At 64.3% G+C, this 11,629-nt stretch overlaps 1 protein-coding gene across 1 annotated transcript; it reads left to right on the top strand.

The window, feature by feature from the left end:
• The first annotated feature begins 10,507 nt into the window (after positions 1-10,507).
• On the top strand, positions 10,508-10,879 carry NHLH1 (nescient helix-loop-helix 1). Its single transcript, XM_051771095.1, has one exon. The coding sequence runs from the start codon at positions 10,508-10,510 to the stop codon at positions 10,877-10,879; it is 372 nt and encodes a 123-aa protein (XP_051627055.1).
• The last annotated feature ends 750 nt before the right edge of the window (positions 10,880-11,629 follow it).

Below are 11,629 nucleotides of genomic sequence, written 5' to 3'. Positions count from 1 at the left end.
CCCACCCTTGGCCTGCTTTGTCTTCAGTCCCTTCCCAAAATCATCCCAGTGGGCAGTCTGGGGGTGTTGGGAGCGTTTGGGGGAGGCAGAGGGTTTTCTGGGATGTGCTTTTCCTTCCCTGGGGCGAGTTTTTTGTGATGTTTTCTTACATATCTAAATTTCTTACACACCTAAGTGAAAATGCTTCATCCAGGACGGAGCAGCTTTGAGGAGAGACCTTGGGATTGGGTTTTGCTTGGACTTCCATGGTCCTTGTGGGATCCAGCTCAGGATATCCCATAATCCAGCAAGTTGGGTCAATTAAAGGGTTCCTGATCACTCAGAGCATCTCCTTCCCGCTCTGCTCCGTCCTGCCTTTCACTTCTGGACCCCCTGGAATTACAGGAATTATTTTTCCTCCTTTTTCCCCCCCTCTTTACAAACAGAAAGGAAACCCTTTTCCCCCTGGCAGCCCCTGCTCTGCCCCTCTGGAGCAGCTCCAGCAGCTCCGTGTCCTCCCTGGGCTGGGCCTCCTCCAGCTGCTCCTCCTGGATGGATCCCGGGGCTTTTCCCGGTCCAGGGGCAGCACCAGCTCGTGCACTCAGGGCCTGAAGGTGCCAGAGCTGCCAAAGAGCCCCTGGACAGAGCTCAAAGCTGTCCAGCACCTCCCAAGTGTCAGGAAGAACCGGTTGGGCCGGGAATGATGTCGAGCCACCTCCAAACGGAGCAGCCCTGGAAGGAGTTCAAGCTCCAGGGCTTTGGAGGGACGTGCCAGCCTCTGAAAGAGGCAGGAGAGAGTTTTCCCAGCACCTGGACCCGGCTGGGAGCCTGCTCTGGAGGAGGGTTTGCATAATTTCCCTTGCAAAGTTCCCTAATTCCCGGAGCAAACGGGCTCTGGGTGAGGGGAGGGTGGGGAGCAGCTCCGGGGGACGAGGAGTGTCCGTGGGCAGCAGTGGGATCCAGGGGGATCCTGGGGGGAATTAGGGCACTGCCAGGGGCACATCTGGGATGTTCTGTCCAGCTCTGGGAGGTTTGGAGTGCCCAGTTCTGGGAGGTTTGGAGTCCCAGCCCTGGAGGTGTCTGAGGAAGGACTGGCCCTGGCCCTGAGTGCTCTGGGCTGGGTCAGGAGTTGGATTCCCTGATCCTGGAGGTCCTTTCCCACCTCGAGGACTCTGGGGCTGAGCTGCTCCTCAGGGCTCTGTTTGCCCTGTAAAGATAAAAATAAACCCACGTATTTAAGGACACCCAAACGAGCTCCCGTTCCCCAGAGCTCATTAGCATTAGGGACGCTCTAATTAATGCCCATCATCTCGGGGGTGAGGACGGGAGGGTGTCAGGGGACTTGTGACAGTGAGGTCGGTGCAGCTGCTGGGCTGGGCTGGGCAGGACGGGGACACAGAGAGGGTGGGGAGGCCCTGGCCCAGGTTTTCCAGGGAATTCGTGGCTGCCCCATCCCTGGAAGTGCCCAAGGGCAGGTTGGACAGGGCTTGGGGCAACCTGGGCTAGAGGAAGGTGTCCCTGCCCGTGGCAGGGCTGGAATGAAATGATTTCAGGGTCCTTCCAACCCAACCCATCCCCTGGCTCTGCTGCTCTGGGAGCACGGGGGGTCCCCCATGTTCCCTCCCCTGCTCCAGACCGGCCTGAAAAAATCAGGGAAGAAAGGAAAGAGAGGCTGAGCAGCCAAAGGCAGATTCCCCCTGGGGAGGTGGAGCCCGGGAGAGGCCAAAAACCAAGTGATGCAACTCGTGGCAGGTCTCGCCGGGCTGCTCCTGCCGGGAGCTCTCTGGGAGCTCTCCCGCCGCTCCTCGGGCTGGGATTCGCTCCCGAGGGGAAAGGCTGCCTGTCCCTGCCTCCTCCTGGCAGGACACGAACCCCCCCCCGGGCTCTGCTGCAGCCCCCGGGTCACCCCGAGCCCCCTCCAGCTCCAGCCCAGCCCGGCTGCGGTTTTTGGGCAGCTGGCAGGGGCTGTCCCCGCCCCGGAGCCCTCGGGCATCTCGCTGAGACATCCCCCCCTTCCTCCTCCTCCTCCTCCTCCTCCTCCTCCTCCTGGTGCGCATCATTTGCAAGCATCGCCTTCCTCCCCTCCCTCTTCCCGGGATTTCTGCACAAAAAGAAGATGCCACCGACCCTCCTGACCCCCTGAACTCCCGGGGGGGCCGAGGGCCGGGGCTGCAGCTGCCCCCGTGCCCCGAGGGGGGACATATGGGGGTGACAGTCCCCCAGACAGGGAGGAAGGAGAGGAAATGGGTGTTTTCTCGGTGCTCGGCCTTCCCCGCTCCTGGGAACTCGGTGGCTCCGGAATATTAAGAGGCAGGAAAGTTAATTAATACCCAGAACAAAGCCGGGGCTGTTTGGGCTTCTGGGAGAAGGAAACGGTGGAGACAGGAAGGGGAGAACTGGTGTCTTCTCCAGTGGTGTCTTATCAGCAGCTAAAATCGAGGTGGAGCCCGGGGGGGGGGGGGGGGGAGTCGTTTTTTGGGGAGTTTGTGGCAAAGGGCAGGAGGGTGTTGGGAGAGCCCTGGGAACAGCTCCCTTGTGCTGGGGGGCTGGGGGGGCTGTCTGGGAGCAGCACAAGGTCCAGCTGAAGGAACAAAGGCAGCTCAGGAGCAGGAGAGGAGCGAGCCAGGGCCTTGGCTGGCACCCAGCAGGAATCTGAGTCCAACATGTGTTTGAAATCAGGGGCTGAACTGCTACAAATGGGAGCAGAGGAATTGCCAGCTTGGACCGTGCCCAGGGTCCATCCTTTCCACTGCCCTTGGCACCACCAGGGACGAGCACCCGGCTCTGGGAGAGGCACCAAAGCCCCCCGAGCGACCCCGTGTCCCAAATCCACCCCACGGGGGGATCCCTGGGCTCCTCATTCCTGCTGCAAAGTCCACAGGAACATCCAGAGGGATCTCACCATCCCAAATCCACCCCACGGGGATCCCTGGGCTCCTCATTCCCGCCGCTAATCCGCTCTCCCTCGTCCACAGGAACATCCAGAGGGATCTCACCGTCCCCCCCCCTTCTGTCTGTCCGTCCAGCCGCGGGAATTCCTGGGGGAAAACAGCCCAGCCGGGGAAAAAGGGAGGTGATTTAGGGACAAACTGAGCTCGTCCTTCCCCCCCCTTTGCCCCGCGCAGCTCCCGGGGCCTCCCCCCGTGCCCTCCAGCGGAGGAAGAGGAGGGTGAGGAGGAGGAAGGGGCGGAGGACGGGGCTCGGGCTCTCCCTGCCGCCCAGGTGATGCTTCCCCAGCGCCAGCAGAGGTGCCGGGGGCTAATCAAGATCGACGTCGGAACAAAACAGCGGCTCGGCAGCTCGGAGCCAGCGGGAAGGGGGAAGCAGATGGGCTGGAGGAGGCAGGAGCTGCTCTAAATGGATTGATGGAGAGGCCTTTGAGGGAGATGGATTGGAGACGGAGCCGCTGGAGGAAAGGGCCGGGGTGGCCACGCTGTGAATGGGGCGGGGGCCCAGGGACGGGTGGGGAAGGGAGAAAGGCCCGCAGATAACAGATGGATGGACACAAAGACTGGAAGGGAAGAGGGGGACAGATGGACAAGCAATAGAGAGAGTCGGGAGGAGAGAGGGATCTGGACATAATTAGATTGGATCTGATTATGACAGACTCGATTAGAGCAATATTATGATCAGGAGCTTCTGTCGCTATTTGGCTTTTAGGGGGGAACAAAAGCCAGGGGAGGGGGGACGAGCAGAGGCGCAGGGAACGGGGCAGGATGAAAGGGAAAAAAGGGAAGGGGCTCCCTGGGAAAGCTGTCAGGGGTGGTGGTGACAGATTGTGTGGTTATGGAGCACCGGGGCCGTCTGTCACCGACAGAAACCTGCCCGAGGAACAGACAAAAGGGGCTCCCAGAGCCCGGGGCTCCGGCCCTGCCCGGGGCTCAGCTCTCCAGGAGCTCCCTGGCAGGAGTAACCAGGCTGGGGGTGCACACACACCTTCCTCAGACCCCCCCCAGCCCGCCTGGGGGTGTGAGCACACGTGTGAACACGCGTGAACACACGGAGGGCACGGCCTGGCCCTGCACACGCGGGTGCCAGCCCCGAATTCCTGCCCCCAAAAGCCTCCAGTCCCGGCTTTCACACTCTGGGGGGGCCCAATTGGGGGTTTCAGGACCTGAAGGGGCTCCAAGAGACGTGGGAGAGACTTTGGAGAAGGAGTCCAGGACAAGGGGGCGGGTTCAGAGGTTTGGGTGGATATTGGGAAGGAATCCTGGCGGGGAGGGTGGGGAGGCCCTGGCACTGGTTATTCCATGGCTGCCCCATCCCTGGGAGTGTCCAAGGCCAGGCTGGAGCAACCTGGGCTGGTGGGAAGTGTCCCTGCCCACGGCAGGGGGTGGAACGAGGGGAGATTTAAGGTCCCCTCCCACCCAAACCGTGCTGACACTCTGACTGACAGAGGATCACCACCCCCAGTGAAGGTTCACAGGCTGCCCCGGTGCTTCTCCACAGAATCCCAGAATCCCCGAGGCTGGAAAAGCCCTCCCAGCCCCTGGATCCCCCCCGTGCCCCATCCCCACCTCGTCACTCAGTGCCACGTCCAGTCCTCCTGCAGAGGGACCTTCCTGGAGGGGAGGGGGCACAGCCCCCAGGGTGTGACGGCCCCAGGGCAGGGGCAGGAGCCGCAGAACCCCCAGGGATTGATCCTTCCAGGGTCTCTGGGCTGTGCCTGGGGTCTCCATCCAGGCCTCCCCCCGTGGGCTGGAAGTGTAGCCCCTCCCCGGGTCCCATCCCAGCAGCTCGAGGGTTAAACCTGCCCAGACGGGGCCGCTGGTCCCCGGTGGCTTCCACAATATGTCACCTCCTCTCCTGCCAAATGCTGCCTCTTCCAGCCTCTCTCCAAACCTCTCCCTGCACACACAGGAGCTGCTCAGGGTCCCCCCAGCCCCTGCAGCTGATCCCTGAGCCCCCCGGGCTCCCAAAATCACGGGATCCTGGGATGGTTGGGGTTGGAACGGACCTCAGAGAGCGTTTTGTTCCAACCCACCTTCCACCAGACCGGGCTGCTCCGACCTTGGGCACTTCCAGGGGTGGAGCACCCACAGCTTCCCTGGGCACCTCGTGCCACCACCCTCCCAGGGCAGGATTTCTCCCTGAAATCCAGTCCAAGCCTCTGCTCTGGCAGTTTGAAGCCCTTTCCCCCTGTCCTGTCCCTCCATGTCGAGGTGGACAAGCCCTGGGGGGCTTCACCCCCTTGGATGGAAACACCACCAAGGCCCCCCCTGGGTCCCCCAACCTCGCAGGTAAAGCTGAAACCAGAGACAGGCGTGAAAACCTCGGCTCTGCTTCCCACAGGTGCCCCCCAACCTCTTCCCTCTTGCCCCCTGTGTGGAAAGGCAGGCCCAGGAATCCCGAGGAATGGGGGATTTCTGCAGGCTCCAGTTCAGGGGCTCCTGCCAGCGAGAAACCAGGTTGGTTTTGACGTGGAAAACCAGTTTCTTCCAACCAGGAGCACTCGGAAGGGAAGGACAAAGCCAGAGGGTAAAACAGGTGAATATTTCCAAAGGATTTCGAGCTCTGGACTCCCCACCCCTGGGAGAAACTCGCTGGGCTGGAGACGAGCTGGAGGGAGCTGAAACCTTCCCGTTAATTTGGCCGAGCCTGAGCCCGGTGTCCCAACGGGAAAGCTCTGGAAGCGGCTCCAATCCTTCCCCCTCTTCCCGGCAGGATGCCCGGAGCAGCCCGGGATCAGCTGCCGAGAGAGGGGGGGCCCTGCTGGCGGCCTGGCAGGGGGAGCCGGGCCCGGGGGTGGGCAGGGAACGAACACCCACAGCCCTGCCCGCTCCTCCGGGAGCCCGGGAAGGAGGGAGGAGGGGGATGCGCCTGCCAGGGAGGGGGGCGTTTGGGGTGGGATGTGCCCCGGGAGGTTTGGGAAGGAGGGGGGGGGATTTGGGATGTGCGAGGGATCGGGAGGTTTGGGAAGAGGGGCGTTTGGGATGTGTGGAGGGGGCTGGAGGGTTTGGGAAGGGGGGATTGGGGAAGGGGAGGATTTGGGATGTGCAGAGGGCTGGGAGGTTTGGGAAGGGGAGGATTTGGGATGTGCAGGGCGCTGGGAGGTTTGGGAAGGGGAGGATTTGGGATGTGCAGAGGGCTGGGAAGTTTGGGAAGGGGAGGATTTGGGATGTGCTGCGGGCTGGGAGGTTTGGGAAGGGGAGGATTTGGGATGTGCAGGGCGCCGGGAGAAGGGGCTGGGGGTGTGGGGGTGTGTTCCCGGTGGAGAGCGGGGATTTGCGGGCAGGTGATAGATGTCCTGGAAGCGCTGGATGCGCTGGAAGCGCTGGATGCGCTGGATGCGGGACGTGCGGCGCATCCCGGGCGGGATCCAGGCGGGATCCAGGCGCGCCTCGGGCTCGGGGCGGACTCTCCCGTCGCCGCGAGCTCATTAAGGGAATATTGTCTCCTAATCGGTGCCATAGCAATGGCGAGGAGGCTCCGGAGCCGCCACCTGATCCCTCCGCCTCGGCAAACTCCGGGCCCATCTGCCGAGCCGTGCCAGGCGCTGGAGCCCACCCAGGCGCCCGTGCCCATCACCTGGGCCTCGCCTGCTGTGCGGGGAGGGCACCGGCCCCCGGGGCGGGCGGGGGGGCACGAGGGGGAGACAAAGGTGGGAGAGCCCAGAGAAGGCGCTGGGAGGTGAGGGAGGCCCCCAAATCCTGGGGGGGACACGAGGATTTAGGGGCAGTGAGGATGAACAGGGGCAGGTTAAACACACACGAGGATTTAGGGGCAGTGAGGATGAACAGGGGCAGGTTAAACACACACGAGGATTTAGGGGCAGTGAGGATGAACAGGGGCAGGTTAAACACACACGAGGATTTAGGGGCCGTGAGGATGAACCGGGGCAGGTTACACACACACGGGGATTTAGGGGCAGTGAGGATGAACAGGGGCAGGTTTTCTCCAGGCGGAGTTTTGACGGGAGAATTCGAGCGGGGTGAGAGGCAGAGGCCGAGGGATCGTCGTCGTCTCCTGCTCCAAGTGTTTCGAAGCAGTCCCCGCGTCCTCCGGGGGGGTTTTCCTCCCCTTTACCTCCTCTTTCCCTCGGTTCCCTCCCCAAACTTCGCTCGGGTGGATTTTCCAGCAGCTCCCGGGCGGGACCTGCGGGATGGGGGCTGTCCCTGGTCCGGGCGCCCACCCGGGCTCAGCCACCCCCAGGGGCACCCAGGGCATCCTCGGGGAGCTCCACACGGACACGCGGACACGCGGACACACGGACACACGGACACACGGACACGCGGACACACGGACACGCAGCCCCGTCCCACCCACGGCCCCGGGGGCTGCGCGCGGCCGGGATCCACAGGGAATGATCCCCCTTCTCCCGGCGCCGCTCCCGCCTCCCCCGTCCCCGTCCCGTCCCCTCTCGCCACCCCCTTTATGAAATATGCAGGGGGAACAGATGTCGCCTTCTCCCGGAGCACCCCCGCCCTCCTCCCGCCCATCCCACCACCCCACCCACCCTCCCGGACCGCAGCCAACCTCCCCCTCCCTCCCCTCCCCTCCCCTCCCGGGGCTCCCCCCTCGCCCCCAGCCAATGGCAGCCCCTCGCCCGCCCTAAATATTGATGAGGGGGGAGCGGCCGAGCGGCCAATGAGACACTCGGGGTCGGGCCCGGCGGGCGAGGCCGGGCGGGATAAATAGGGTTTGGGGAACATGCCCCCGTGGAGGCTCCGAAGCCACGCTCCTGCCCGGGCCCGACCATGCCCGGGCCCCGAGGCTGCCGGGATTCTCCCTGATCTCCCCCCCAAATCCACCCCGCGGAGCGGGGAGAGCGCCCAGGGAAACTTTCTCCCCCCTCGATGGATGGATGAGCCAAGGGGTTCCTCCCTCCTTGGATTACCGGAGCTTCATCCCGCTGGAAGAGGAGAGCTGGACCTCGGGAATGGTCATCGGGCTGGGGGTAAGGGGGCTGTCCCGGGGGCGGGCGGCTCTGGAATGGGGGAGGGATGGAGAGTTAAACAGCACAATCCATGTGGGAATGTGGCCCTGGGCTCCCGGCAAGGGGCTTGACCCGGGTGGCAGGTTTAGCACCCAAACCCGCTCGGCACTGGCACGGGAGGACTCGGAGCAGGAAAAAGGAAAGGAACCTCCGTCCAGGCGGCCTGAAAGTGGGTCCCGGACACACTTTGCGTGGCCAGGGAGTTTCCGAGGAGAATCGTCGGGAAAATTGTCGCCTCAGGGGCCGGAAGTGGAAGGAAAAGGGTGAGAGAGGAGGTGGGAAGCTCCCACTGCCCCTGGGGGTCTGAGCGCTGGGGGGGCTTTGCCGAAGGCAGGACTGCAGCAAGTGCAGGTTAAAAAGAAGTTCTTGCAGTAGATGAAGTCGGGAAGGTGGCAATTTGCAGCTTATCCAGAGGAAAGAGGGGGGAAAGAGCCCCTTGGAGCACAAGCCTCCCGTGCCAAGGAAAAGCTTTGGCGGGACTGGACCAACCCAGCGAAGGAGGAGCGGGAGAAGGAGTTTATTTAAGTCCGGGATTGAAACTGGGCTTCAGGGGGTCTGGGGTCTCCTGCCGACACACTGAGCCCCCTGGGTGGGCCCCCTGCCCCCCTTTTGGGTGTTTGGTGTGCCCTCAATCCCCTCCCGAGGATGCAGAGCCGGGGACAGCGACACGTCCCACGGGCTGTGCCCGGGGGGGGGGTGGTGGCTCCCGGGCTGTCCAAACTCCGGGTCACCGTCCTGTCCGCCCGCGGAGCTTCCAGGATGAAGCGTCCCGCTCCTCCCTCGCTGCTGGGGTCCTGGGCATGGATCGGGTGCCCTGGGCATGGATCAGGTGCCCTGGTTTGTCTCCCTCCCCGCGCTGGGGGATGGAGCCGGGAGGCAGCGCAGCCGCTCCGCGATTTCCCGCTGGGGTGTCTCATCCACACCCGGATCGAACCCCTGGCTGAGGCAGCACCCGGGTCTGCAGAGCAGGAGGAGAACAGGTCTGTGGGAGTGGGGTGGGAGGGAGGGAGGCAGAGGAGCCGGGAGGCAGCGCAGGAGCCCAAATTCCCGGTGCCTTGGGGCGGCGGGGAGAGCGCTGGGAGAGCGGGGAGAACGGGAGTGTGGTGCTGGATGTCCAGCCCCTGGATACCCGCGGCCCAGGAGGCGGGAGATGTGTCTGTGCGTGTGCAGGAACCTGCGTGTTCGTGTCGGTGAGCAAAGACCCCACCAGACACATTCTGGGGGGCTCAGGGGGCCCTGCAGACAGTTCTGCACAGGCTGACGGGGCTCCTCACGATTTTCGGGCACTGCTGCTGCAAAAACTCACATCCTGCAAGTCTTTTAAAGCAGGACAGGGACTATTTCTCCCCTGTCCCTGTTGGGTTTGTTCCGTTTCCCGGCTGCGGCGGCTCAGCACGAGTTTCCCTGAGAGAGGTCGCGGCTCGTCCGTCCCTTCCCGCCCCGGCAGCGTTTCCCCATCCCGAGTTCGTCCCCCTTCCCCTTTCCCAGCGGGAAGATGCTCCTGCGGCAGGACCTGCCTTTCCCAGCCCTGCTCCCGGGGCGCTGGAGGCGTCTGTGCGGGCACGGGGAAGGCAGCGGGAGGAGGAGGAGGAGGAGGAGGAGGAGGGGGAGCAGAGGCAGAATTCCCGGCCAGCGGCGCAGCATCCCGGGGGGAGCATCCCGGGGGGAGCATCCCGGGGCAGCATCCCGGTGGGAGCATCCAGCGGGGAGCATCCCGGGGGGAGCATCCCGGGGGGAGAGCATCCCGGCGGGAGCATCCCGGGGGACCATCCCGAGGGAGCGTCCCGGGAGAGCATCTAGGGGGGAGCATCCCGGGGGGAACATCCCGGGGGAACATCCCGGCGCAGCATCCCGGGGGAGCATCCCAGGGGAAGCATCCCGGAGGGAACATCCCGAGGGAGCAACCCGGGGGAGCATCTCGGGGGAGCATCCCGGGGGAGCAACCCGGGGGGAGCATCCTGAAGGGAGCATCCCGGGGGGAACATCCCGGGGGGAACATCCCGGCGCCTCTGCGGCCACCCGAGGCCGAGCAGCTGCGGAGGGTTCCATATGTCGGGGGCGGCAGATCCGTGACATACGGGCGTTTAGCGCACAATGACCCCCCCCGCCCCTTTCCCCTCGCCCCTGCGGGCTGGTTTTTTCCCCCTTCCCTCATCCACCACCTGCCATCCCTCCGGAGCGCCGGGAGAAACGGCTCCCACCTTCTCCCGGAGCCTCCCCGCCGGCTCCTTCTCCGGCTCCCGCGTCCGGGGATGAGACCCCCCCTTTCCGTGCTTGTGTTTTCCAGAGCAGCCGGGAGGAGTCGGGCTCTGACACCTGAGGGCTCCCGGCCAGGGGCAGGAGGACACCCGCCCGTTCGTTTATTCCCTTTTTATGCCTCCCCCCGCCCTCCCCGCGCCGTTTGTCGCCGAAGTTGCCGCCCGGCCAGCGAGCCCCCGGGGGGAAACGTCCCGATTCCCTGGCGTGTGATGAGGAGGAGGAGGAGGAGAGCAGCACCCGGGGGGTCTCCGCCGTGAGAGCCGCAGCCGAGACCGGTGCCCCGTCCCCGCCACGTCCGCCCGTCCGCCCGTCCGTCCGTCCGTCCCCGCGGAGATGATGCTCAACTCCGACCAGACGGAGCTCGACCTCCCCCCGCCGCGCTCCGAGCCCGAACCCGCCTTCGGGGGCAGCGCGGAGGGCGCGGGGGGCGTCGGGCCGTGCCCCCCGGCCCCGGGGGAGCCCCTGAAGAAGGAGCTGCAGCACCTGAGCCGGGAGGAGCGGCGGCGCCGGCGCCGGGCCACGGCCAAGTACCGGACAGCCCACGCCACGCGCGAGAGGATCCGCGTGGAGGCCTTCAACGTGGCCTTCGCCGAGCTGAGGAGGCTGCTGCCCACCCTGCCCCCCGACAAGAAGCTCTCCAAGATCGAGATCCTGCGCTTGGCCATCTGCTACATCTCCTACCTGAACCACGTGCTGGACGTCTGAGAGCCAGAGCCCACGTCTGTCTGTCTGTCCGTGTGTCAGTTCTGCTACATCTCCTACCTGAACCACGTGCTGGACGTCTGAGTGCCCCCAGCTCAGTCTGTCTGTCTGTCCGTGTGTCAGTTCTGCTACATCTCCTACCTGAACCACGTGCTGGACGTCTGAGAGCCAGAGCCCGCGTCTGTCTGTCTGTCCGTGTGTCACATCTCCTACATCTCCTACCTGAACCACGTGCTGGATGTCTGAGTGTCCCAGCTCAGTCTGTCTGTCTGTTCATGTGTCACACCTTCTACATCTCCTACCTGAACCACGTGCTGGATGTCTGAGAGCCCCAGCTCATGTCTGTCTGTCTGTCTATCTGTCCGTGTGTCACATCTCCTGCCTGAACCACGTGCTGGACGTCCGAGCCACCCGGTCCGTGTCTATCTGTCCGTCCGCCACATCCCCTGCCTGAACTTGTGCCAAGAACTGAGCCCAGAGCTCGAGTCCGTCTGTCCCTCCACGACCTGAACCCCCCCTCAGGCGCCCTGAACGCTGTGCTGTGTCCGTCTGTCTGTCCAAACGAGCCCCTGGCTGTCTGCTCTCCCCCTGCCCCACCCACGGTCTGGATTTCCCCGCCACCAACCCCACGTCCGTCTGTCCTTCCACCCTGCCCCAGTCCAGGGGATGTCTGACCCATCAGGTGTCCGTCTGTCCTTCCACCCTGCCCCAGTCCAGGGGATGTCTGGCCTGTCAGATGTCCGTCTGTCCTGC

This window comes from Manacus candei, unplaced genomic scaffold (assembly GCF_025592945.1).
Source record: "Manacus candei isolate 608988 ecotype Guabito, Panama unplaced genomic scaffold, ASM2559294v1 h1tg000128l, whole genome shotgun sequence".
Lineage (NCBI taxonomy): Eukaryota > Metazoa > Chordata > Aves > Passeriformes > Pipridae > Manacus > Manacus candei.
The sequence above is the reverse complement of the archived record's forward strand: the minus strand, read 5'-3'. Positions and strand labels throughout refer to the sequence as shown.

Bases quoted from the DNA above. Each gene is read 5' to 3' on its own strand.
- NHLH1 (XM_051771095.1), top strand. From the start codon at position 10,508: ATGATGCTCAACTCCGACCAGACGGAGCTCGACCTCCCCCCGCCGCGC.